This window comes from Passer montanus, unplaced genomic scaffold (genome assembly GCF_014805655.1).
Source record: "Passer montanus isolate IOZ18808 unplaced genomic scaffold, ASM1480565v1 scaffold35, whole genome shotgun sequence".
Lineage (NCBI taxonomy): Eukaryota > Metazoa > Chordata > Aves > Passeriformes > Passeridae > Passer > Passer montanus.
The window spans coordinates 35,496-63,080 of record NW_024368263.1 but is presented as its reverse complement, the minus strand read 5'-3'; the positions used below and the strand labels follow the sequence as shown (position 1 = coordinate 63,080).

Here is a 27,585-nt window from a genome sequence, read left to right as displayed (position 1 = left end):
TTACACACAAGCACACCGGGTTACTTGAAGAAAGTAATGGATATCTGCTGGATACACAGAAGTCTTTATCAGGAGGGTGCCTGCTGCAGCTCAGGTCAGGAACCTCATTTCTCTGATTTCTAAGTACAGAAAAAGGAAGATAATGTAGAGGGTATTGGAGCAACTGAGTTATTTGTGGTCTTGTTTCAAGTCTGTGGCTGTTGCAATTGTTCTGCCATTTTATAAAGAAGAAGTAATATCTCCCAGTTGTGCTGAAAAACCTGGATTCTTAGAGTTGATTGTATCTGGTCTATTCCAAAAGAACTTGCAAAATGCAGTGTTTTTGAGTAAGTGGCTGTCCCAGATTGCAAGGCAAGATGTATTCTATTTGCCATCTGTATGGCAGTTGTCTCCTGTTCAGTGGGCAGTTTTCCTTATCTCTTCCACAACCAATCCTCCTTCTGAGGTGAAATCTGCTGATAACAGGCTATAGAATGTCACTGCATGGCTGGTAAGAACTACAGCCTCCATTGGGAGATGCTCCACCCACAGGGAGGAGCCAAGCATTCCTACCTGGATATAATCTTGATGTTCTGGAACACCAGCACAGCTTCTCCACTGGATTTCCCAGAGGAACAGCTGCCCCTTCCACTGGAAGACTACACCCTTCTACAGGATCCCTGCTCCAGCAGAACCACCCCTGACACTGCAGGAGGGCTGAGCCACAATTCCAACTGGACTGCTGCCAACACCCTGACTAACAGGGTGTCAGGCTGTGTTCTGACTCTGTCAGTGTTGTCTTGGTTTGCTGCATTGCTTATTTTATCTTTTTATTTTCTTCCCTAACAAAGAACTGTTATTCCTGCTCCCATATTTTTGCCTGAGAGCCCCTTAATTTAAAATTTATAGCGATTCGGAGGGAGGGGGTTTACATTTTCCATTTCAGGGGTGGCTCCTGCCTTCCTTAGCAGACACCTGTCTTTCCAAACCAAGACAGTGACAATTCCTGGCCTTTCTTTGTGAGGACCCTCCAGTGAAAGGGTGGGAGGAATGCAGCTGTGGCCGTTTGGGCAGTGACCTTTGTGCCACCACCTGCAGGGGAACATCCCTCTCTGCAGCCTCCAACTCACCTGGCCTTCCATGTCGCGACTTTTGGCTCGCAGCTTGTTCACCTGCCCTTCAGCAATGTCAGCCCTCTCCTTCGCCTCCTCCAGCTCGTGCTGCGCCTTGCGGCACCGCGAGAGATTGATGTTCGCCTGCTCCTCCTGGAAATCAGACAGCACTGGCGCCAGTGACACTGCCCCACTGTGGGAATTCCCTGAGAGGGGGAATTGTGGGAATCTATACACTCAGAGGGTTTTGGGAAAGATGCAAGAGGCAGGGCTCAGAGGCAGCAGAACTGTGATTAGAGCTAAGCAGTAGCCGTGAGATAGGTCAGCAGAAAAATGATGTAAGAAATAGAAAAGTGAGGACAAATAGAGCGATGGTCTGTGTATTAACGCTTGCCTAGAATAACTCCCTAAGCTGCAGAAAAGTCTATCTAGTGAGATATTAGGAAATTCTAAGCCTAATAATGGAGCTCTGTGCATTGTGTTTTAAGGCTTACAAGCAGGTAATGTATTCGAACTAAGCAAGCATTGTTTAACCAAAGGTACGTGTGCTTATAGTGGTTGGATGGAACGTCTGTCAATGTGATTTTGCTTTGTGTAATTTGTCAAAAAACTTTTAAAGTAAGTTGTAACATTAAGTTCTTGGTCTGCTGCCTGGAATGTGAGCTGATGGCATCTTCCCATTGTCATAACCCTGTAATGCTGGAAAATGAAACAGCTCAAGGCACGTTCCTAGCAGTCCTGTCCCACTGGTGATTTGTACATAGACCCTGGCCAGCAATACCCTGCCACCACTGGCGCCTGTGCTGGCCTCACAGGTACAGCCCTGCATTGCCAGTACTCTGTGTTTATAGCCAGTACCATCCACAGCACGGCCATTCAGGGGGCAGAACAATTACCCCACTCCGTTCCAGGTGGGAAAATTGGCTTGTGTGGCTCCAAAAGTGCACCAGTACCAGGATAACTACAGCTACACCTGCTCTGTGGTGAGCCATAATTAAGAATATTCAAAGGCAGTATGGCCTTAGCTGCACTGTCCAACCCAGTATTCAATTATTTTAATGATCTAGGGAGCCCGCCTTTCAGAAATCTCCACCCAGTCCCCACTGAAAAGAGTCCTCCACTCACAGCTTCTTCAGCCTGTTTCTTGTACGCTTTCACTTTTAACTGCAGCTTGTCCACCAGGTCCTGGAGCCGAAGAATATTTTTCTTATCTTCTTCAGACTGTAGGAAGTGAAAATGGAGTCAGCCTTGGCAGATGAACTGAAGTGACCCCATAGGAGGGTGGAGGATGTGCAATACCTGGTAAGTGAGCTCCTTCAGCCTCCGTTCGTACTTGCGAGCTCCTTTCAGGGATTCTATTCCTCGTTTCTGCTCAGAATGAAGCTCATTTTCTAACTCGTTAATCTGAAACACAGAATCATGGTGAAGATGGCAAGAGTGGCTGCTGATCCTGCTGCCCTGCAGCTGCTTCTTGGGTCTAGACTAGCTAAAATATGCTCCCCATGTTATTGTGGTGATGACACAGTGTGTGAACCCATAGTTGTTTATAAAAGGAACCTAGCTGTGCATTCCTAGAGCATTTGTGGTCAAAATTAGGCTTAAATCTGTCAGAGAAGAGGAAATTGAAACGGGGAAGGGTGGGTTCTATGAATGTTCACCAGGTAAATGGGAAAAGTCTGTTTCATTTTTTTGTCTTTTATTTGTTATCTCTGGGAGCAGCAGTGTCAAATACAGCTTAGGGACAGCATGGAAACCTGGCTGCTGTCTATTCCCTTTCCTCTTGTCCACAGGCATTGAACTAGAGACGTGAGGTGGCACATCTATGACTGTGCCCCTCTGTAAACCTGCTGATTTCTATTCCCTTTTTGAACCTTTTACCAGCTGCCTCTACAGCCTTCCATGGTAACAGGTTTCCAAATTTCACTGCCCACTCTGGAAAGTATTTATTTTTATTTATTTTAAAGGTGAAGATAGGCTGGTCTCTCCCAATGGCAGAGTCCTAGCCTTGTTTGTCAATACTCATAAAGCTTTATCTTGCAGATCCTTCTTGAGCTGCAGAGACCAGAACTGCACATAGTATACTTAATGTAGTGGCAAGAATGTGTTGCCATACAGCTCTGTCTTGTTCTCAGTGCCTTTCCTAATGAAAGCAAATTTTTTTTCTGTTTTAGGTTTTAATTTCTATTGCACATTCAACAGCTTCTGAAGTCTGTCCATTACCAGTCCCAATTTCATCCCCAAGTAAATACAACTTAATGTATTTTTGCCCAGACAAAATCACCATCTATGTCTCCCTGATGTCCATCTGCCCCCATTTTTGCCCACTCAGTTTTTTTGAGGTCACTCTCAGGTCCATCACCCACAGTGCAATATTTGGCTACTCAGCACAGCTCTCATCAAACCTGCTGGGAATACCTGGGGGTCTCCCTGTTTTCACCCTCCCAAGAGCTTCCAGCAACCAAGGGCCCAGTCAGAAACTTCACCTTGATCTACCCAAATGTTCACCATACCCTGGCCTCCAACTTTTGGAGCTGCTTCTTCCCTCCCTTCAGTGCCAGCTGCTCAGCCTCATCCAGACGAAGCTGCAGGTCCTTCACTGTCTGGTCCAGGTTCTTCTTCATCCTCTCCAGGTGGGCACTGGTGTCCTGCTCCTTCTTCAGCTCTTCTGCCATCATGGCTGCCTGGTTGTGGTCACAGTTATGTTACAAATATCCCCACCCCAGCAGCTCTGGGTGCCTGAGAACAACTCCCAGCCTTACATTGGTGATGACTCTCCAATCACTGAGACTGCATGGCTGTGCTAGGGCTGTGTAATACAAACAGGATCACTCTTTCTCAAAGTCTGTGCTTCTAAAACTGCTTCACCTCAGAGAACAGACAGGGTTGACATAAAGAAAAAAATAATCAGGGTGTGCAAATGGATTGGTACCAAAGTTCTATGTTTTAAGTCAGTCAATATTGAGGTGTTACCAGCTAGCACTCTGCATCTCTGGGCTTCCTCATGACTTTGAGTATCTGGCTATCTGAAGTTTTCCAGAGTCAGACTTCTAAGCAGTTTTTGCCAGTGAGATGACCCTGAGTACCTCAAACTGCACTGAAAAGCTGATGGCTGCTGAGGTGCTCAGAAGCTGGGGTTGTCACCATAGCTGTCACCAACGAGGCAGAGCAGAGAGGTCAGGGATCCTGCAGCACTGCTCCTGGTGGGCAGGCAGGACCAAACACTGGTGCACCAGGACTTGATGCAATAGTGTCACCATTCTCTGTTTAATTTTCCTATACCTTTCCTAGATGGTCCCAGGTGTTGTTATTTCTGATAACATGGAACCTGTAGCTTCATTTAAATGAATTATTTACAGTCTCTCTTTTTCTTTTGTACATGTCTAGCATTTGTATAGAATTGTGTATGATTTTAGCCTTAATTTCTGCTTTTCTGTGCTGTGTCTAGACAGGCCTTTCTTTCAAACTACTCTTTTTCTATTACAATTTTGCCACCATCTGTTCTATCCTGCCTACTACATTTACTCTGGAAGCAAAAGTGAATGGGTATGGAGAAGGGGAGAGAGAATTCCTCTTCAATACAGACAGCTAGCAGGGCATGGGGACCCTTTCTGGAGGGGTCTGACAAGTGCTAGGGCAATGCCTGCTGAGGCCCATGTGGCAGGGACTCTGTGTCACAAACATTTTCTGTTGAAGAATTTGCTCTCCTCCATCTGACTGCTGCCTTTCTAAAGGGGAAAAGTGACTGTGGTAGTACAAAATGGAAGAGCAAGAGGACTCACATCTGTGATTGCTTTCTTTGCTTTCTCCTCTGCATTCCTGGCTTCCTGAATGCTGTCTTCAACTTCAGTCTGTAAATGAGTTATGTCCACTTCCAGTCTCTTCTTGGTGTTGAGGAGGCTCGTGTTCTGTTGGGGCAGTCAGCAGACAGGTCATCCCCACCCTGCTTGTACTAATTAGTGTAGGATGAGCTGCTGCCTAAAAATTAAGAATTCTAGAATATTTAATTGATCCTAGTCCCCACGAATGCCACATCTGAGGAATCAGAAGCAGAGAGCCACGTGAGCATGGCTCATACAGGGGCTGCATTTCTGGTGCCCTCCAAGCCAGGGAGCCCAGAGTGGGGATGGTGACCCTGCCAGGCTCCTGCTGCTCCCCGACCCAGCTGATCCAGCTCCACCTCACCCTCCAGCTCCCCGTGTCGTCACACAGCAGATGTGTTTGTGACACTCCCACAGGCCTTAGGAATCTAATGCCAGATACCTGTGAGTGCAGGAGCTGCACTCTCTCGCTGGCGTCCGTCAGCTCCTGCTCGGACACCCTGCGGGCTCGCTCGGTCTGCTCCATGGCAGCTCTCATCTCCTCCATCTCCGTGGTCATCAGGCTGTTCCTGCGCTCTACGATAGCCAGCTGCTCTTTCAGGTCATCATTCTCTCTCAAGGCATCATCTAAATGGAGCTGGGAATCCTTAAAAGGTGAGAGCACCTTTTGTGAGACCCAGAGGCAAGCAGAGGGAATGGCAAAAGCTCAGGGGACAGCAGCCTTGTGGTTCTTACCTTGAGCTGCCCTTGCACAGCTTTAAGGTGCTTCTGTGTCTCTGCTACCTGACAGTTGGCATGGCTCAGCTGTATTTCCATGTCATTCAGGTCTCCTTCCATCTTCTTTTTCAGCCTCAGGGCGTCATTTCTGCTTCTGACCTCGGCATCCAGCATGGTTTGCATAGACTCTAATACCCTCTGGTGATTCCTCTTCAGCTGTTGAATTTCCTCGTCTTTCTCTGCAGTCCTTCTGTCAACATCTGACTTCACCTGGTTCAGCTCCAGCTGAACACGTAAGATTTTCCCCTCTTCATGCTCTAAAGAGCCCTGTAGGGGTTGAAATATTATAATTTGTCTCTGTAGTGTCCATTGCTGGGAAATGCCTGTGCAGAAATGTGACCCTTTGCAGCTGGAAGGGTCCCTAATGTGGACCTTTAAAGACCAAGCACTGAAAAAGCTGACTGCTATCCCACACTCACTGTACCCCAGCTGGATATTCAATGGTAATTTAGGAATAATATTCCTTAGGAAAAAGCCTCAGATACCACAAGGTGTGGGCACTGAAGGCTCTGGTGCCGCTGGAGAGACAACAGATCATGAGGAAATATAAAACAGGACAGCCAAGCCTCCTCCTCAGAAGCTTGGTGCAAAATGAGCTCAATTTTAGACTTTTTAGACTGGGACTGAGGGGGTTTTGTGCATGGCAGCACAGCAAGGAATGGCACATTGGTGTGGCAGGGGAGCAGTCCCTGTGCTTTTTGGTCTGTCTGTGCTCTCTTACTGCAGTTCTGGGACAATTTCAGGATAAGCAGGCATATAAAATATACACCCAAATTTTCTCTGTTCTCAATTTCTCTAAAAGCAAGACCCTGACTGAGGACACTTGCCTCTGCTTCTTCCAATGCTGCTTGTAGGTCACACTTTTCTTGCTCAATTTGCTTCTTTGCTTTCTCCAGCCCATGATTTGCTTTTCCAGACTCAGCAATCTGTTCAGTCAGATCAGAAATTTCCTCTGCAACCAGAAAACACAAACTCAGCTCCGCTCAGTGTGATCATGGCACCTGCAATTGCTCTTTGGCAATGGGAGTGACAAAAGGGACTCTGGTGTAATGGGATGTAACAGTGAGAAGAAATAATACATCTTGTCTTGTGTGCAATCTTCATTTCTGATAACCTGCACATCCCAGCTCAGTGTGCAATTTGAAGGTGAGAGGGACCAGCTGGAGTAAGCTCAGAAAATAATGTAAACTTCCTCTGGGTAGTGATATTACCAGAGACAGTCATGTTTGATTGATCTCTTTATGCTTAGATAATTCCCAGTGATCATTCAGTTCAAAAGGATCTGAGTTATATTTCCTTTCTATGATTACTTTGCTTATTAAATGCCAACCCATTGTGCCATAGCTGCATGATTTTCCAATAATCAGGGCACAGACATCAGCCCACCAGATTTTTTCTAGTAGCAGTGACAGAAACAATCTGAAAAAACTGAGTGTCATCATAATTTCTGTCTATTCAGTTAACTTGGTCCTTGTGCATGCATAGGATTACGATGGTGTGAAGAAGGAGGAACATCCTGGGGAAGGAGGATGCTGTAGAGAAGGAAGTGAGTGCTTGCAGGTGACTTTATGATCAGCTGAACGGGAAAGGAAGTCACCACCTTTGTGGGAAAATCATAAAGAACAAAACCCTGGGAAGAGGCAGAGCTCTGGCAGTCCAGAAATGTGGAAGCATCCGAGGGCTCAGAGCGAATCCAAGCTGACAGACACAGGAACTTACGCTGGAGGTTCTTGTTCTCCCGCCTGACAGTCTCAGCCTGGTCAAGTATTTCCTCATAGGCATTCTTCATCCGGAAGATCTCGGTGCTGAGAGAGCGAGACTCCTTCTGGGAAGCCTCCAGCTCAGTCTGGCTCTCCTGGTACTTCTGCTTCCATTCAGCCAGGATCTGGAGTGACAGGAGAAGAATGACCCATTCTGATGGGTCATGACCCATTCTGACACACTCCATCTCTTCAACTGTGGTAATTTCTGGGGTCCCCAGGACAGAGGAGGAATTCATCAATTCTCTGTGTTCTTAGAAGGTTAATTTATTACATTATGATCTTATATTATATTAAAGAATATTATACTAAAAGTATACTAAAGATAAAAGTTTGGCAGACTAGCACCAGGGCTCCTTTGCATGTGAGTACTCAGTCTGCTTGACCAGTCTCCTTTGTGAAGGCTTTATGTTTTTTTAAAATTTTCAGAAGGCTGATTTATTATTTGCTGTGGTCACCTGGGGTTATTTATACTGTGACTTTATCAGATGTCCCACTATGGGGTCCTTACCATAATTTTGCTTTGGGTAAGATGCAATTTATTTTACTGTGAGCACAGAACTTCAATGATTTCAGAATTTGTCTTGTCCCATCAAATATCTGATGATGTTTAGATCTGGCAGGGTCTTGTGAACAAACCTTATCAAAATTCCTCTGCTTTTTATCAAATGCTGCACAGACTGCATGTGACCTCTCCACGTCAATCATGAGATCATCCACTTCCCCCTGCAGCTTCTGCTTTGTCTTCTCCAGTGAGGCACACTTTGCATTGACAGCCTCAATCTGCTCCTCTGATTCCTGCAGGCGCTGGGCCAGCTTCTTCCTGCAAGATGGGACATTCAGCACTGAGAAAAAAAAATTCTGACCTTCTAAGAAAATGGACAACAAAGGAATTTGGAATGGAAAAGATGGGCACAGAGAGCAATATATAATGCTGTGGTGCCAGGAGCCTGGGGAGGGCACAGCACTCTGAAGTCCCACAGACTGGGAGAATATGCACCCAAGTATGAACTGTACCAATGTGGAGAGGGACCAAAAATATGCTTTCAATACTGACAGTGTAAAGAATGTGCTCTTTCAACTACTATGATTAACTCAATGCACTGGAATTCTCCTTTACGTAAACACCTCTACTTCTCCTTTAAATATCCACTCAATCCACTTTTCACTTCTAATACACTAAAAAGCACACTGCTCTCCATATTACCACTACAAACATATTCTGATTTCTTTCAGTTCTGCACTCATTATGCTTAATTATCCTTCTACTTGCTCCAAGCCATCCCTCCACGTACTTGGCCTCCTCGAGCTCCTCCGTGCGCTGAATTGCGTCCGTCTCGTATTTGGTTCTCCACTGAGCCACTTCACTGTTGGCCTTGGACAGGGCTCGCTGCAGCTCCCCCTTGGCCTCCTGCTCCTCCTCATATTGTTCCCGGAGCAAGTCACAGTCGTGGCGAGCGGACTGCAGGGCGTGGGCCAGGGCGTTCTTGGCCTGGGCAGTTAAAATTAAACGAGTTGTCAGAACACGAGTAATTTGTGACTGGATATTTTGCCTCTAGTCTGATAAAATATTCATATCTCCCTGTCCATGTACTACAGTTGCTAGAGAAACAGATGGAGCAAAATGAATAATATTAGGGATTCTGTGTTTCAGGATTAAACAGGGTTGTTTGAGGCTTAAACAGGTTGTTAAACAGGATCGGGTGCTTGCCCATCTTGTCTGGAGGGATAACACCTCTCAAACACATCTGCACCAGGTGTTTCAGGCAGAGGCAAAATAAATCCACCAACAGACAAAGTGCAGGTGCTTCTGCTCTATTTCCTTTTTTTTGCTGCTGCTGTTTGCTTTGCCTATAGGCACAGAGCTGCTTTCCTTCATTTCTCTCATGTTTTTGATCTTCAGAATGCATGATGAGAAGGGCTTAAACTGTCTTTTATTTAATTTTAATGTCTCCTCTCTGTATTGTATTCCAAGGCAAAGTTCAAAATTTTCACTATCCTGATGTCCCTTCTCTGAGGAGAAATCTGATTTATTTCAAAATTTGTTGTTTCATATGAAAGCAAGTCACCTTATTTTCTTCCTCTAGTTGTCTCTTCAGCTCTTCAGTCTGCTGAGTGAAAGTATGTTTGCCTCGAGTTAACTGAGAAATCAAGGCCTCCTTCTCCTCCAGCTGCCGAGTAAGTTCACCTAATGAGAAAAAGTTGGGTTTTTTAAAGACAGATATATGAGACAAAAGATAAATGAATGAGAGCAGCTAGCTACAAAAAAAGTGATTGCAAGATTTAAAGTGGTAAATTGAAGGGAGAATAGTAATTGCATTCCCACTGATAAAAAAGCTGTGTTAGCATCAAAGAAACGATGAACTGACCACAAACTCACAAGTTCATTTTGACTGATAGTACTCCGGGTTGGTTTTGTGTTTCCTTGGGTAGATTTCTATGACTGCCACTAGGAGGAGATTCTACATTCTGAGTTTTGTTCAGATCACCAAGTAATGAATATGTTAAAAACACACAGACATTCAGGCACCATATTTAAGTACTTGACACTGGAATACTACATTTCACAAAGGGACGTACCATTCTCAGTCTGTAGGCGTGTTTTCTGTGTGTTCAGATCATTAATGAGCCGCACATGTTCATCGTCTTTGGCTCTGACTTCACTGAACTGGTCTTCAAGAGCTCGGCACATCTTCTCCAGATTGCTCTGCGAAGAGGTAGAAAACAAATTCCTCAGCTCATCCAGTTGTTCAGAAGAACAACGCTAACAACGACAAATACTTCTTCCCGTGCGGCCACCTTGGCTTTGGAGACAGACTCCACATTGCTGGCCAGGTCATCGATCTCCATCTTCAGCTCACTCTTCTCCTTCTCCAGCTTCTGCTTCACGCGTTGCAGGTTGTCAATCTGCTCGCCCAGCTCAGCTGTGCTGTCCGCGTGCTTCTTGCGCAGGGCGGCAGCCGTGGCTTCGTGCTGCAGCGTGGCCTCTTCCAGGTCACGGCGCATCTTCTGGAACTCTGCCTCACGCTTCTTGTTCATCTCCACCTGAGCTGCTGTGGCCCCTCCTGCTTCCTCCAGGCGCTCGCTGATCTCCTCCAGCTCCCTGGACAGGTCGATTCTCTGCTTTTCAGACTTGGCACGGATAGCGCGTTCAGCCTCAATTTCCTCCTCCAGCTCCTCTATCCGAGCCTACAAGAGTTAATTGATTAGAAGAGGACTTTTGGACGGTCAGATTTAAAATTATCACTAAGGAATAAAGAGCAAACATTCACATCCATTAATACTTCTCTTTCTAAAGAAAAGTACCACTAGAAATTTCACTGTATTGTGTCCTAGGACAGGTAATACTCAGTTTTGGAACAATGGTGAGTGTAAAATCTGATACTTTATGTTATAGCACAGAATGGATTTATTATTTTGTGAAGGCTTTAGAAGTTAATTTTCCTGAAGAAATAGAAGGGGTGTCACTGGAAAATGTAAAGAAATGTGAATTTGTTAGAAATTTCCTAGAAGTCAGGCCAGAACAGAGCAGTGCCTTTTCTCCAGCCTCAAACTGGATGGAAGGAACTTTGACATGAACAATCATGGGATAAGGGCACTGAAGAGAGCTGTTTTCCTGGTTCTGCATTTAGAAGGTGATCTTTGTCCTCATCATGACAAATTGAGTCACATTCTATTGTTTTCTTAGAAAAGTGATTCTGAGTGGCTGCATATCTGTGGCATTCTCAAAGCCTGCCACAATGTTCATGTGAGAAATTTCCTATGTAGTCATGTAAGATTTGAGGCCAGAGTTTCTGTAAAAGTGCCCTGAGATGGGAACAGCACCCAGAGTTACATATCAGTGGTTTTATTAATGTGAGGGAAAATATTTTTGTAGAATGGTCCAAGAATAAATACTAATTAATTCTAAGAAATTTGTGCTTGCCACTACAATTATTAATAACTCCTAGACTTTACCTGAATCTCCTTAATTTTCTTTTGCAGCTGAGAACTTTGAGCCTGCTCATCTTCAATTTTACTTTGCAATTGGCTAATTTCAAAATCTTTTCTATTAAAGAAAAAGAAGGTAAATTCAGTGTGGTTGAGATAAAACACGAATTTCAGAATTCAGAGCATAATAAGTTAGTGTAATACTTTTTTAGCCTTTCATCCATTTGTTGCTTATCATTTTCCAGATCCATGATGGAATCCTGAGACATTTTCAGATCACCCTCCAGTTTTCTTTTTGCTCTCTCAAGGTCCATTCGCAGCTTTTTCTCTTGTTCCAGAGATGCTTCAAGCTAAAATACATAAAATATACTTTGAAATACAAATATTATACTTTGAAAGTAACTATTCTTGATTTAAAAATCTAACTGAGTTGGAAATTGATTAATAGAGAAAATAATCAGGGTATCTCCACATGTGCTGCACTCTCACAGTGAGACCAGAGCTGCCATGGTGATTTAGTTCCCAGACATTCAGCTGTTCACAGCTTGGCTGTGCACAGTTGAAATACCAGTTTTTGAAAAAACAGAAACTAAATGTTTCCAGTAGCAGCAATTCCAAGCATATAGACTGCTAAATATACACAAATTCACAGTATTTATAACTTCCTGGAGTATATGTGCACAGAAATAACCCTGCAGCAGCCTTCAAACTGTCACAGGTCTCCTGCTTCAGGTAATGGGTTAAATCAGATCACAAAAGGCTACAGTGCTGAAATACCCTGTGATGAACATGAAAGCTGTGCTGGATTCCACAATTTCCTTTAAATTAGCAATGTTTTATTGGCTTAAATTATTAGAGCTGGCTTGTCTGCTTTAGGTGTTGCTTATGTTCCAAATTACAGATTTCTAGTCTACTGTCATCTGTCACAGTGTATATATACACAACCCCAAAATTTCTACTTACATCATCCACTTGCTGCTCCAGTTTGGTCTTGGCTTTGGTGAAGGTGCTGACTTTGTCTTCCTCAACTTGCAAATCATCCAGTGTCTGCTGGTGGGCTTCCTGGAGGGCCTTCTTCTCCTTGGTGAGCTTAGAAATGTTTTCATCCAGAGCTGCCATCTCTTCAGTGAGGTTCTTCACCTGTCAGACAGCCAGCACCCATCCCATGAGGGGATGCCTTGAGAAATGGCAGACTGAGAGCACAGTGACTGCACCCTTGCATGGATGTAGTAAAAATGTTCTCTGCAGAATGTTTATATTGATTGCAATGAGGGCAGCAGCAATATAATATCATATATTATATTCATTGCCATGAGGGCTGCAGCAGCCATGAGAGTCTCATCTCTCTGCTCCTGCAGTGATAGGAATCCTTGCTTTAGTTGTTTTTGATCCCCACCCCTATCCTACTAAATTTTATAGTCAAACCTGCTAGATCTTCCCTTGCCTCTGAAAGTTTTTCCCATTGGGCTTTATAAAAGCCCTCTGAGTTGCTCTTGCTCAAGGAGTGTCTTTCCTGCATATATTTGCTGTGAAAACAGCTGTAATTTCTCAGCAAGTCGCGTTCTTTAAAAAGGGATGATCAAGTGTTAATCTTAGCCAAAATATGTTAAGTTTTCCCAAAAAACCCCATGATAACATGACAAAGAAACAACAGAAAATAATTCTGTCAGCTGATTGATTAAGTGAAAATACCTCTCTCCTATTCATTGGACACATCTCACCTCTATTCATAAATCTTACAAGTGGCTACATTTTTCCACAAAACTGACAAGCTGTATGGAGCACAGTCTGAGGAAGAATAATTCCCTCATTCCTCTGTCACCTTATTCTCTGTTGCATGCTTCTCCTTTTCCACTTTGGCCAGAGTCATTTCAAGATCATCAATATCTTTTTTCAGCTCCGAGCACTCATCTTCAAGTTTCCTCTTCTTTGCTGTCAGTTCAGCATTTGTCTCCTCTTCATCCTCCAGTCTTTCATTTAGCTCTTTAATTTTAGCTTCTAGCTGGATTTTACTCTTAATGAGTCCTTCACATCTCTCTTCAGCATCAGCTAGATTTTCAGTCTCCTACCAGAACACATTGAAGGCACATTATATTTATCATAAAAATGACAAAAGACAGTTAAGACCCTTGGTGAGTGAAACAATGCAGGGGTTTTTTTTGAAACTAAACTGATTTGAAAGCACATGGCAACAAGTGACAAGTCCACTTGCACCAAACTGCTCTTGGCCATGTAATATTTTATTACCTTTTAGAGCCTGACAAGTGCAATTTTGAATATTTTATTACCTTTTAAAACCTGACAAGTGCAATTTCAGTCTCTGTTCAGCAGTATTCCAGAGAAAAGCAGTTTCCACAGTTTGAGTCCGGCCTCTAACATAAAAGCTCCACATTGTAGCAGCAGCAAGTGTGGAAACAGCCTACATTCCATCCAGAATCAGGCACCACTGAGAGGAGCACATCATATACACTGTGAAATGTCTGATTCTTCCACTGCTGATAGCATTGGAACCTCCTGTATTCTTACTGGGGTTAGTGTTTGGTACATGCTTTGCACCTTGCTTAGGTGTAAGGGACAAGACCAGAAAAAAGCAGTGGAGGCTTTGTCCCCATGACATGCCTGTTTATAGAGGACAATGGAAAAGAAGAGAAAAAGAACAGCAGAGTAAGAGGAAGTGGGTGAATCTGGAAATGGAGGTTACTCACAGACTGAACCTGGAGCTGCAGGTCATTTTTCTCTTGCAACAGGGTCACCATTTTCTCCTCCAGCTCCTTCCGCTTTGCCTCAGACTTTGCAAGCTCTTCCTTGGTTTTCTCAAACTCTTCCTTCATGTTGGCCATCTCCTTCTCAGACTCTGCACTCTTCAGCAAGGGCTTGATCTTGAAGTACAACTTCATCCATGGCCAGTGCTTGACATTCATGAATGCACGAATGTTGTACTGGATGATATAAATAGATTCTCTGAAAACACATAAAACCAGTTAATGAGGGTGGTGAGACTCAAGCTGGAAACATTTGGATTATTTTCCACACATCATCAAGATTTACCCCAAGAACTTTTACATGAGACTTTTTTCCCTCATCTCCCTTGCTTTTATTTAAGAGTCATTTCGAGGCACTTACTGCAGAATGGCTGGCTCAGTAGTTTGAATAATATCTACTGTCTGAATATACAAGGAAGAAATACTACAAAACAGACAGACTTCTCTGGCATATTGACTGGGAATCTCTGAGGCTTTCCTCAGTCTCAAGGAAAACACAAGTGCTCAGGTAAATACCAGAGTGAAAACTGATATTGTTGAAGTACTGCTGCTAAGACTACAAATCTGGCTGTTACTGTCAATTGTGGAAACAGCAGCTTGATGCTTTTTGGGTCACTCAAAATAGCAAATACCATATTAGAAATTTTTAAGACAGAAACTGAAAAATAAGGAAATATTTTTATGGAACCGAATGCTAAACAGCTACTGCCAGAATTTGTGAAACTGTCAGGAGGAAACTGATTGTTTGTACTTGCTCTGCTCCCCAGTAATTTCTAAGGTCCTTTCCCAAGGACAGCTTTTTGCCTGAGACAATATATTATATTGATGGACCTTTGGTCTGACAGAGTACAGTTGCTGGCATTTTCTCACATTACCTTCTTTCATTCATCTTTTTAAATTCCATTCTCATGAGGTACCCTCTGCACATAGCTTGGGTATGAGTGATGAGGCTTACAAGCTTCTCATCTCTCATCTCTTCCAGGAGTCCCAGGAGACCTGCCTTGAAGAAAACCTAGAACATAAAAAAGGGTCAAAGACTTGAGGCTTGGGCAGATACACGGCCATTGACAGCTGATGCAGGGTACCACAAGGTGGTGGTTTAAAGAAAAATGCCTGCAGGGGAAGGGTTTAAGAGCTAGAGAAATTTTCTGTCAGTATTCAAATGCTCAAGGTACTGAGATTCATGACAAGTCACTCTGTGTATGAGCTAATCATATTATTGCAGTGTTATTTGATGTCTGCTCCACTGTAGTTTATGGAAAATTTAACTCATCTCTGGAAGTGTCCAAGGCCAGGTTGGATGGGGCTTGGAGCAACCTGGGATAGTGGAAGGTGTCCCTGCCCAGGGCAGAGTGGTTGGACTCTTTATAATCATCATGAACACTGATTTAGTATACAAGAAACACTTTCAACAAACAAAATATTTTAATTATATCTACTCTTCCACAAGGACTTTACCTTGGTGTGGCCAAATTTATATTGGTTGTGGTCAACATCAATGGAGGAAAGGAGCTTCTCTGAAGCCTTTTTGCTGTCAATGAATTGGCCTTCTGGAATGGCTGAGGCATTAAGGATCTTGTACCTGTGGTGAGAGAGGTTGCAAGAACTGGTTGTAAAGAGGGTGAGGAAGATAGGATTAATTGTATATCATGGGTCAGTTTCACACTAGTGCAGCATGGAAGATGCTGTATTTAACTATAACAGCAGACAGTTCTGATTTAGCACTCTGGCAACTGAGCCCCCAAGAACCAGTTTAGTTGTCTCCATTTTAAAGATGAAGAAGGCCAGAGACAGAGCACTGTGAGGAGGCTCATGTGGATTGACTTTGCATCTGTAATCTGGAAGTCTTCAAAGAAGGCCAAAAATGGCACCTTACTCATTGCACTGCAAGTGTTTTGCATATCTTTGAATCATCAGGCATTGGCTTCAGTTTAGAAATTTTCCTGGTTCTGATGTTTAGAGAAATCTCTGGTCTGGTCAGAGAGGGAAACCCTGGGGTGACCTCAGAACAGTATTAATGCCTTGGTTCCCTCCAATGCCACTAGACTGATCTGACTGTGAATGTCACCAGACATGTCACCTGAGCTGTGTGCTTACTGAGGCCTTTTCCTAACAGACAGTGAGTAATAACTGAGGACCTACCTTTGCTTAAAATCTGCATAAAGGATTCTGCTTGGAAACCCCTTTCTGCAAATTCGGATGCCCTCTAGAACCCCATTGCACCGCAGCTGATGCATCACCAGGTAATGGTCCATTGCACCTTAAACAAAATACATCCATCATGATCCCATTTTTATCTCAGGTAATCTTCATGTGTATTAGCATTTCAGAATTATCTCTCTCTTTTTTTTTTTTTTTTTTTTTTTTTAATTCAAGCAGTTTTTGATTAAAAATGCAGGAAGAGCAGACAGAACATGCCTCCAGTTCATACAAGTTGTGGAGAGTTGTATCAGTGAGTTTTACTAAGAACACAAGGACTAGCAGTGCTTGTGCAAAGGCATTAGGCCACATTTCTCAAAAAATGGCAGGATGGTGCTTTAGGAGACCAACTGAAAGTCTTCAACAGCATCAGTCTTCTCACTGGATGTAGGCAAAGGTGGCACAGTGTAGTGCAGTGCCATCCAAGCAAGGGCTTTTCTAATGCTGTTACCCACCACAGGAAATTGTATCAGCTGTAATCAAACCCATCTTTTTCACCCTCAGTTCTGTACACACATTAAGCAAAGATGCAGATACACACATAAGCAAAACTGAGTAACTGGGCCATGTAATGCTCAAATTTTTTCAGTCACAGTAGACAACACAAAAAAGCTCCCCTTGTTACTGTCTTGCAGGCCAACCCCCAAAAGGACTTTGCATGCAGAAGGAGCTAGCTGGGAAGTTGGTGTGGAAGCTTAACAGGCCAATTCCTGCCAGTCCCCTGTCTTCAGAACATAAGGGTGGCCTTACCAGGTGTCTTGGTCTCGTTAGGAATCAGACAACGCACAAAGTGAGGATGGGTGCTTCTCAGGTTGGTCATCAACTTGTTCAGGTTCTCCTGTGATGGAACAAAACAAGGGTTTCAGCTTCAAGCTACAAAGCTTTTGCATTCTTATTAAATTCAGGGAGTTATTTAAGTTCAGGGAATCACAGAATGGTTTGGTTTGGAAAAGATCATCAAACCCAGCATCCTTGCCCCACTATCCCAGGTTGCTCCAAGCCCCATCCAACCTGGCCATGAACACTTCCAGGGATGGGGCAACCACAGCTTCTCTGGGCACCCTACGCGAGGGCCTCCCCACCCTCAGAGTGAATTTTTTTTTCATATATCCAGTTTAAATCTACCCTCTTCCAGTTTAAAATCATTGCCTTTTGTCCTGTCACTACAGGCCCTGGTAAAAGGTAATTTTCTGTCTTTCTGATAAGCCACCTTTTATGTATCGAAAAACCAGAATAAGGTGTGCCTGGAATCTTCTCTACCCCAGGCTGAGCAGCCCCAACTGTAATCAAACCCATCTTTTTCACCCTCAGTTCTGTACACACATTAAGCAAAGATGCAGATACACACATAAGCAAAACTGAGTAACTGGGCCATGTAATGCTCAAATTTTTTCAGTCACAGTAGACAACACAAAAAAGCTCCCCTTGTTACTGTCTTGCAGGCCAACCCCCAAAAGGACTTTGCATGCAGAAGGAGCTAGCTGGGAAGTTGGTGTGGAAGCTTAACAGGCCAATTCCTGCCAGTCCCCTGTCTTCAGAACATAAGGGTGGCCTTACCAGGTGTCTTGGTCTCGTTAGGAATCAGACAACGCACAAAGTGAGGATGGGTGCTTCTCAGGTTGGTCATCAACTTGTTCAGGTTCTCCTGTGATGGAACAAAACAAGGGTTTCAGCTTCAAGCTACAAAGCTTTTGCATTCTTATTAAATTCAGGGAGTTATTTAAGTTCAGGGAATCACAGAATGGTTTGGTTTGGAAAAGATCATCAAACCCAGCATCCTTGCCCCACTATCCCAGGTTGCTCCAAGCCCCATCCAACCTGGCCATGAACACTTCCAGGGATGGGGCAACCACAGCTTCTCTGGGCACCCTATGCGAGGGCCTCCCCAGAGTGAATTTTTTTTTCATATATCCAGTTTAAATCTACCCTCTTCCAGTTTAAAATCATTGCCTTTTGTCCTGTCACTACAGGCCCTGGTAAAAGGTAATTTTCTGTCTTTCTGATAAGCCACCTTTTATGTATCGAAAAACCAGAATAAGGTGTGCCTGGAATCTTCTCTACCCCAGGCTGAGCAGCCCCAACTTTCTCAGACATTTTCCTAGGATAGGTGTTCCAGCCTTCAGATCATTTTGTGGAAGCATGGCTCATGTAAAAAGAAATTCACATACCCTGAACACAGCAGACACCGTCTGGAAAGAGCCCCCCTTCTTCTTGGCACCCTTCTTGCCACCACCACCAGCACTATCACCTTGGAAGAAGTACATGGGAGGTGAACAGTTAAAATATGCAGTACATTTTGTAGACTTCATCTTCCTTTGGCAATAGACCAATAAAATACTTCATTTTAAATACTGACACGCTGCTCCCTGCAAGATTTAGGTTGCTGGTATGGAACCGTATGGCCTGATTTAAGTTTCCTAACAGTATTCTGTGCTTCTGGTCGCATATTGATCAGTATTACACAATACTCCATTATTTATTTTTTTTTAATTAGGTGAAAGATCTCAAAAATGTGACTCAGCACTGGGCATCCACTTAGTGCCGAGAGGTCTTCTAATGAAAAATCTCCTAATCCAATATTCCAGGTGAAGAGTACAGTTCTATTCTGAGTTATGGCAGGAAGCAAATTTTTGTCGCAGGAATACAAGTCCAAGCAGCTCAGTGTCTTTCCATAGTTGCCATACTGTGAAGCCAATTAAATTGAGATTTATAGAGGACTTCTAAATTTATTCTCTGTCTCTTTTTGCATCACAACACCAGCTGGATATGAAATCATTCCATGGTCTCCTTTCTGTTCTTCCAGTTCCCCTCAAGAAATAAAACTCTATCTACAAAGACTAAAATGCTTGCACTTTGCATAGTCATTTGGCCCCTGTCTAGTGGCTGAGTAAGCATGCAGGTGATTCACAGCACAGTTAGTCAGGAAACATACACCTCCTGTCACTTGGGGTTGGACTTGCTGTGCTTTAATTCTCTGCAGCACCTAAATGTGGTGTTTCCAACAGTTCTGCGTGCTGGTGTCCTAGTTTTGGCATATCTGGATGCACACAAGAACAAGGTCACCTTAGGGGTTGGTAGCCTTGAGTATGCCACTGAGAGGAGAAGCAGAAGGAGGCGTTAGTTGAATTTTGCCTTATTGGCCATCAGTGAAAAGGCACTCACCAGTTTCTGCACCAGCGTAGTTAGAAAAAAGGAAGGACAGCAGCTTCAAGGATGATTTCTGGTACAACCCCACAACAGTTTCATTCAGAGGATCCTTGTTCTTGTCAAGCCAGCCAGAGATGTTGTAGTCCACTGTGCCAGCATAGTGCACCAGGGAGAAGTGGGCCTCAGCCTTGCCTTTGGCAGGCTTGGGCTTCTGGAAGCTGCTGCACTTGCCCAGGTGCTGGTCATAGAGCTTGTTCTTGAAAGAGGTGTCAGTTGCCTTGGGGAACATGCACTCCTCTTCCAGGATGGAGAAGATGCCCATGGGCTGGGAGAAATATGAACACAAAAAGGAAGTAAGTGGCGGGGAGGGGAGCCATTACTGCTCCTCACTGTTTAAAGGCAGTTGTTAAAGTCATCAATTTAACATTGTGTAGGCATTCTCCCTTCCACCCCAGCCACATTGTACAGGAAACCATTGTTTGTGCAGAGATAGCCTCTTGTTCCAAAAGCTTTGGTTTCATAAGCTGCCTATTTTGATGTGAGAAAGTAATTCAACAGTAACGCATCATTTTGTCAAGAACGACCGAACTAAAATAAATGATCATAAAGGAAATGTACTCTCCTACAATAAAAATATTTTTTCCACCTTCTCAATGAGCTCAATGCAGGCAGCCAGGTCCATGCCAAAGTCAATGAACTCCCATTCAATCCCCTCTTTCTTGTACTCCTCCTGCTCCAGCACAAACATGTGGTGGTTGAAGAACTGTTGCAGTTTCTCATTGGTGAAGTTGATGCACAGCTGCTCCAGGCTGTTGAACTAAAAATCAAAAATACCGGAAAAAAGCCATTTAGTTTCAAGTAGCTCTCAGTGGGCAAACATACCTACAGTAACTCACATCAAAGATCTCAAAGCCGGCGATGTCCAGGACACCAATGAAATGCTGTCTGGGCTGTTTTGTATCCAGCTGTTGGTTGATGCGAACAACCATCCACAGGAACATCTTCTCATAGACTGATTTAGCCAATGCCCCCACTGAATTGTACACCTGTAAGAAGCACAGCCATGGCAGTAACAACTGTTGAGTTAGCTTTACATTTGAAAGAACACTCTCAAGAAATTGAGAATCAGATGGGCTATTTATATACCTGTTGGACATTCTGTCCTTTGGTTACATATTCATTCCCGACTTTCACCCTGGGATAGCATAAAGCCTTGAGCAAATCAGCAGAATTCAGACCCATCAGGTAGCCAGCCTTGTCAGCCACTAGGATGAGAAACAGCAAACGAGTTCAGTAGAGACAAAGAAAAGAGCCCTGGTCTTCTGGGATGTCTCTGTTACAAAGAGCCTACTTTTGACACAACTCAAATGCATGTGTTATCAACAGAAGCTCCTCTCTAGTCTCATGGAGAATATTTTCCTTGCTCCAAAGGCAACATCTCAGCTGCAACACGATCCCGTGTCCATGCCTTAAGGGCTGCAGCAATGCTTAAGTTGTATGTCTTTTTCCTTGTAGAGGATAAATTAAATCAGTGTCTTTGTAAGGCTTGAAGCAATCTTTATAAAAACTAATTTCTGGAAACGAAAATAATTTTCAAAGTGTTGGGCAGCCTGTGGGGTTGGATTGCCAGCTCTCTGCTGGTGCAGTTCACAAGCAAACTCTGCAATCAGCCCTACCTTCTGTGCCATCAGGCTCTGCCTGCTCCTCCCGCTGCTTCTGCTTGAACTTCATGTTCCCATAGTGCATGACAGCCCCTGTCAGCTTGTATATCCCCACCTTCTCATCGGGGCTGAAACCCAGGATGTCCACAGCATTCTGCAGGGGCAACAGGCAGGTTGGGAAAGCACAAAGGGTGAAGCACAAGGGGCAGGTGAGGTTTCTGTCCCTGCCTGTGCTGTGTCCAGCACCATCCCAGTCCCACGGCACTGGGCCAGCAGTGCTGGGTCAGGCTGGACAGGCTCCCCTGGCTGCAGCTGGACTGGCTCCAGGGTTGTTCTGCTCTGCTCTGCTCTACTCACATCTGTTGCCAGCAGCTCCTCGCTGTCATCAATGCTGGCAACTGTGACTTCTCCTTGGCTCACGTAGAGGAAGTCGTAGGGGTTGGTGGAGATAAGGAGGAGATCTGCAGGTATGTGGGTCACCTTTAGTGGCACTGGGGAGGTCACAGTGGGAAGAGAAAGCTCTCACTGAGCCAAGCCCAGCACTGCTGGCACTCACCAATGAGCTCAGGCTTCTTGTTGGACATTATCTGGTAAAAAATGTGATAGCTCCTTTCGCTAGACAGCTGAAAAGTGACTCTGGATTTCTCCAGGAGATCTAACCAAAAGAGAGGTGCTGTTAGTCTCCTGGTAAATCTGAGGTTGCAAATGCATACATTCTGCTTGCACTGAGTTGCTCCAACTCACAGGTTTCAATATCTGCTGAGGCCAGCTTGCCAGTTGGTCCGAAGTGAATCCGGATGAATTTTCCCTATCAAGAAGTGCAGATCAAACCATTGGTTATGACAATCAATGAATGAAACTTGCATTAAATTTCTTCTTTCCAATAAATGTGAAATGAACTCACAAAGCGTGAGGAGTTGTCATTCCTCACAGTCTTAGCATTGCCAAAAGCCTCCAGCAGTGGGTTGGCCTGGATGATCTGATCCTCCAGAGTTCCCTAGTCACAGAAGAAAATGCTTCTTTATCACTTTACTACTTAGTAATTCACAAATATTGCAAAAGGGACATTACAGATAGTTTTTACATATCGCACATGATTTAAACCTAAAAATTAACAGAGTTCTTAATCACTCATCAGCCAACACTCATGGATATTGCCATTGGTTTCAAAGGAAAGAGTGCTGAAAGACAAATCTGTGTTTTGCTTATTTCTTGTGTCTGGTACCACTAGTTGGGTATCACATACAAAGTCACTGCAGTGGAGTTCAGAGCATTTGAAACTTGTATGAGACCTGTTTCAGCATTCCTGTTCATAAAAGTCTTGACAGCTAAAGAAAATGTGAGAAATCTGGAAAGTTTTTTGAAGATTGTTCAAGCTTGACAAGTACAGACTTTGGTAGGAAACACCTACCAAGGGAGAATGTAAAACTTTGCAGTTGCATTCAAACAGCAGCAGCCTTTCAGGATGCAGGAATACAGCTCTTGACATTCTTTGAAAATTGAGACATGGACAAAGCCTGACACTCAAATACCGGACTTAGATAAGCACAGAACAGAGACTCTTGAATTTCTTTTTTTTTCCCCTGCTGCATTACTGCCGAATGAATGATCAACATGTGAAGTTTTGATACTGTGCTGTATCTCTCTTGGTAAGTACAAAAATATGGAAGGAAAAAAGCTTCTGTGACATTTTTCTCTCATTTTTGGTGAAATACAGTCCAGGGAGCAGAGTCACTAATGCAACTCCTGCAAAGTCATGACTGATCCTACATAATCTGGGCATGAAAGTGTTGCCAGAGATAATTCCCAAGACAGATGGAAAACAAAGAATAAGGAGAAGAATAAGATAAATTGGTTTATATCAGATGAAAGGTGAGCAGCACTGTTTCAGTACTGCATGTCTGTGCAGCCTTGAGCACAGGGGAGAGGCACTGCCATTCCCAGCACTGTCTGCAGATGGCACAGCAGGTTTAAATTAGTTTTTGTTAGTCCCCCATGAAGATTGACCTCTAAAATGAAAGCAATGCAGTAGCATAGGAAGCTCTAAATATTTTTTTTTAGATAAAATATCCTAAATGCATAGAATAATGCCCTCTACGTGTATCTTTCAGCTTTTGAGGAGAGGAGAGTGTGTGTCAGTACAGCTGACTACACCAACACCGAGCCTCTTTTGAGTGCACAGCTGTAACCAGGGAACTGAAACAGGAGCACTGTACATGGATAACATGACAATTCTTTATACAAGTTCATTCTGGAATCCTGTTTACAGGCTGGGTGACAAAGTGCTGGAGGTCCAGACCCTATTTTGGGGAAATGTTGTTACACACTTTCCTTATTCCTGTACCATTGCCTGGCATCTGATTTCAGCTTGTATCTGCCATTGAAAGATGTGCTACACAGAGCCATAACCTGTTTTATTTAATGTTCTTATAAAGAGGAACTTGCTATTCTCACAGAGATTGGAATGCTAAAAATATAGAGTATTCCGTGAATAGTCAGAAGAGGGCAGAACAGATTACTGCCAGTCTGAGCCAGGTGATTTTCCTTCTATCACACATGGTCTGTACATGTCTCAGCTGTCTTGAAGCTTTTCTGAAATCAGTCCTGGCATAGTGAGCAGCTGATGAAAGCTGAGCCCAGGAGATTCTAACATGGTGCTGATGGAAAGAGTGCCTGTGATGAACTTGCCTTGGCCATAACAACACATCAATCACAGACACCTGCCTCTGAGTGAAAGAATATTCAGCCTTGGAATCTCCTTAAGCTCCACTACGCCCTTGGGTACTCAAATAACATGCTGACACATGTCACACGCTTTGATGAGCATCTCACAGGCTGTGGTGGCACACACTTGTGCCACAAGGGTGTTTGTTGCTTGTTCTGTGATGGGGAATGAAGCCTGTGCCTTGCAAATGCACCAGTGAGCTCAGATTGCAACAGCTGTGCTGCTCAGCAAAGGGACATCGAGGCATGCACTTTCTTTGCTGCAAGCATCCTTTCTGAGGTTACTTTCTGACTGTCAGGCAAGTGGTCCCAGCTGTCCCAAATCCAGCCCTTTTCTCATGCTGTCCCTCTGGGCCGTTCTGTTGACCACAGACAGAAAAACCAGCCGGTGGAAACTACTGCCTGATGCAAGTGAAATGATGCTTAACTTCATCACAGTCACTCTGGAGTGCAGAGTTCCTGCACTTCCCCTGTCAACAGGAATGAGCCAAGGACCAGGAATGGCACAACCATGTGCCAGTGGGAACTGACTGCTTGTGGAAGCATGTGTTGTAGATGAGATGGCCACAATACACAGTGTCACCACACAATTCCAGAAGGCTTTAAGCATTTGCCCATACACTGTAAAATCAAATCATTTCAAAAAGCTGCAAGCATCTGCCCTTCTTGCCCTTCAGCCCACCCTTTTACACCCCTGATGTTCCTGCAGTGCCCCGTGTGCCCTCTGCTCCCTTTGGTGGTGGCTCAGCACACCTGGGCACTCCGTGGCTCATTGCTGCCAGTGCTGCTCACCTGCTGCTCACAGCTGCACCCACTGGGGATGAGGCTGGGCCACAGCCCCATCCCAGAGACCCCAAACTGTGCCACACACAGCCCATCCCAGAGACCCCAAACTGTGCCACACACAGCCCATCCCAGAGACCCCAAACTGTGCCACACACAGCCCATCCCAGAGACCCCAAACTGTGCCACACACAGCCCATCCCAGAGACCCCAAACTGTGCCACACACAGCCCCAGAGACCCCAACCTGTGCCACACACAGCCCATCCCAGAGACCCCAAACTGTGCCACACACAGCCCCAGAGACCCCAACCTGTGCCACACACAGCCCATCCCAGAGACCCCAAACTGTGCCACACACAGCCCATCCCAGAGACCCCAAACTGTGCCACACACAGCCCCATCCCAGTGACCCCAAACTGTGCCACACACAGTCCCAACCCCAATCACCACAATCTGTGTGCCTACAACTGCTCTCTTTTCACCTGCAGCACTCAGGTGCTGTGGATATCAGAGGATACTGAAGTACACGGATGTACAGTGCAGAGGAAGCTGCTGTCTAACATAATCTCCCTCTCCCTGGTAAAGACTCCCATGTGTAAATGGAGGCTTTCCTACACTGACAAAATCGTTTTATAAGTAAGAGTTCAGCAGATTTGAGGCTGGGCACCAGGGGTAAATGAGCATAGGTGTGCTTGGGTTGTGCATCCTGTCTTCTCAGCTGCACAACACTTTCTGCCTTTAGATAGTCCTGCAGCCACAAAATACATATTTGTGCTTTCTCCTCAGTGTTGGCAAATACTAGAAGGGGGAGCTGATGTCATACCTGCATTTTGCCGGGCTGTGGATCTTTCTTCTTCTCACCAGTGACTGCAATTGTTGCAAAGTACTGGATGACACGCTTGGTGTTCACAGTCTTCCCTGCCCCGGATTCTCCGCTGTTCAAACAAAAATATTAATTATTACAGGAAACTAATTAATTAATTGGTTTAATTAATTTAATTATTTAAATTTAATTAATTATTACAGGAAACATCATCACTTTTTTGTCAGCTTTGTCACTCATACCAAATCATACTCACGTGATAAGGATTGACTGGTTGTGACGATCTGAAAACAAAATCACAGAAAGAGCTGTTCAAGTGAGATGTGGAGGGTGTCAGTTCTTCAGACACAATGGACTTCAAGGGAAAAAACTGTATTATATCAGTATTTATCACCTTCATACAAGCTAAGGTAAGTGATGCACGATTACACATTTGTTTGCATCTGGACTTTTTTTTTTTAATGCAGACAGGTAGGAAGTAGCCCAAAATTTAACTTCAAGTAGTGATTCTTTACAAGGCTTCCCACTTACTATTTGTTTTCTTTCATGTATCGACCTTGGCTTAAATACTGTTTGATTATAATCAGGTTATTTGCTGTGTTTCTTCTTTAAATTCCTTACAAAGAGAGGAGAAACAAAGCCATACAGCCAGCTATTGCTTTTCCTTCATTATCTGATAGCCCACAGACAATCAAGATTTTCAGGGTCTGATCTTTCATTGTGCTGTAGGACTATGGCACCATTGAGTAGAACCTAAAATTCCTTGACCAAGTAGCCAGCCCTACATATATTAGGGTTTTGCACTCTTGCCAGGTAACTCACCAGTCAGCATGAACTGATAGGCGTTGTCAGAGATGGAGAAGATGTGTGGAGGGGCCTCCTGGCGCTTCTTGCCGCGGTAGCCAGTGACCACCTCGGGGTTGTATACCGGCAGCCACTTGTAGGGATTGACAGTGACGCAGAAGAGACCCGAGTAGGTCTGCAAGGAAGGGACACAGCACCTTGGCTTCCCCTGAGCCTGGCCCAGCAGCTCCTGAGGCTGCCCAGAGGAAGCTGCTGCTGCCACTTACGTAGATCATCCAGGCTGCGTAACGCTCTTTGAGGTTGTACAGCACAGCGGGTTCGTGCAGGTGGGTCATCATGGCCATGTCCTCGATTTTATCAAATTTGGGAGGGTTCATGGGAAAGACTTCGTCATCCTTTACAGTCACAGTCTAGCAAAAAAAAAGAGAAGGGAGCAACAGGAGAAATCTAAACCAGGGAACTGCCTGAACTGGATGATCACATAGGAGTAACAATGGTATCACTTACTGTGTCATCGTATTTTTTAACGGTGACTTTGTCACCTTCTCTGCTCTGTATGGTACCTTTCACATACATTTGCTTGTCATCTACTACAAAACAGGCTGACTTAGCATCAAATGGGCGATTCTGGGCTTCAATTCTCTCCTTCTCTGGCTTCCGTAAGTAGGGAGCAGCTTCTCCAAAGATTGCCATCTCTGCATCTGAGCTCATGGCTGCGGTTGCTCTGGAGGAATGCAGAAAAGTTGCAGAAAGTCTGTGCATTTGTAATTTACATTTATCCAGACAGTGGTCATGCTCGATGACTAACAGGAAGAGGAGGACTAATCATACACTTAACTTCTGCCTCAATTTTATTTGTCCACTGAAAAAGTGCTAATAAAGAAAGTTCCTTTTGTAGCCAGATTGCCTTTGAAGACATTGTTCTTAAATAGGCCTATGTAACCAAGTGAGGGCAGAGAAAATATCAACCTAGAAGTCTTGAAAAGCTGGTCCTGCTCTATCTTCACCTTCTATTCACAGAGCTGCACAGCCACATCATTATCAAAGCCACATCCACAAAACCCCTGAGTTTATGTCATTGGACATCTCAAAATTTAGACAAAAGTAAGCTCTGTGAGTCGTGTAGAGTGGCTCTCACATGTGATTTCCAGGTGGAGGTATGTTAGCAGCCTCTGGTTTTGATATTTTAATAACAAGCAGGGGAAGTTCAAATAGTCCATACCAAGCACTGAACAAATTGTGAATGTCAGTTATCACCTGTCCTAAGCCAAAACTGATTATTGAGTGAACCAAATAGAAAACAT

The 27,585-nt window shown here is 44.2% G+C and overlaps 1 protein-coding gene across 1 annotated transcript; it reads right to left on the bottom strand.

The window, feature by feature from the left end:
• Positions 1-75: 75 nt before the first annotated feature.
• Positions 76-26,992, bottom strand: LOC120505665 (myosin-13). The gene is made up of 39 exons (XM_039716418.1): positions 26,789-26,992; positions 26,548-26,691; positions 26,300-26,456; positions 25,734-25,761; positions 25,478-25,589; positions 22,050-22,142; positions 21,890-21,953; positions 21,702-21,800; positions 21,503-21,606; positions 21,161-21,299; positions 20,631-20,749; positions 20,381-20,530; positions 20,131-20,301; positions 19,500-19,809; positions 18,506-18,585; positions 17,895-17,982; positions 16,281-16,398; positions 15,597-15,720; positions 15,014-15,150; positions 14,082-14,337; positions 13,199-13,441; positions 12,340-12,516; positions 11,581-11,726; positions 11,404-11,494; positions 10,246-10,635; positions 10,027-10,153; positions 9,516-9,634; positions 8,742-8,938; positions 8,086-8,269; positions 7,406-7,571; positions 6,514-6,638; positions 5,645-5,953; positions 5,352-5,555; positions 4,871-4,996; positions 3,602-3,772; positions 2,391-2,495; positions 2,217-2,312; positions 1,110-1,244; positions 76-119 (listed from the first exon to the last, which is right to left on the bottom strand). Exons 1-39 carry the CDS (start codon positions 26,990-26,992, stop codon positions 105-107), a joined length of 5,823 nt encoding a protein of 1,940 aa, XP_039572352.1. The 3' UTR covers positions 76-104.
• Positions 26,993-27,585: the final 593 nt, after the last annotated feature.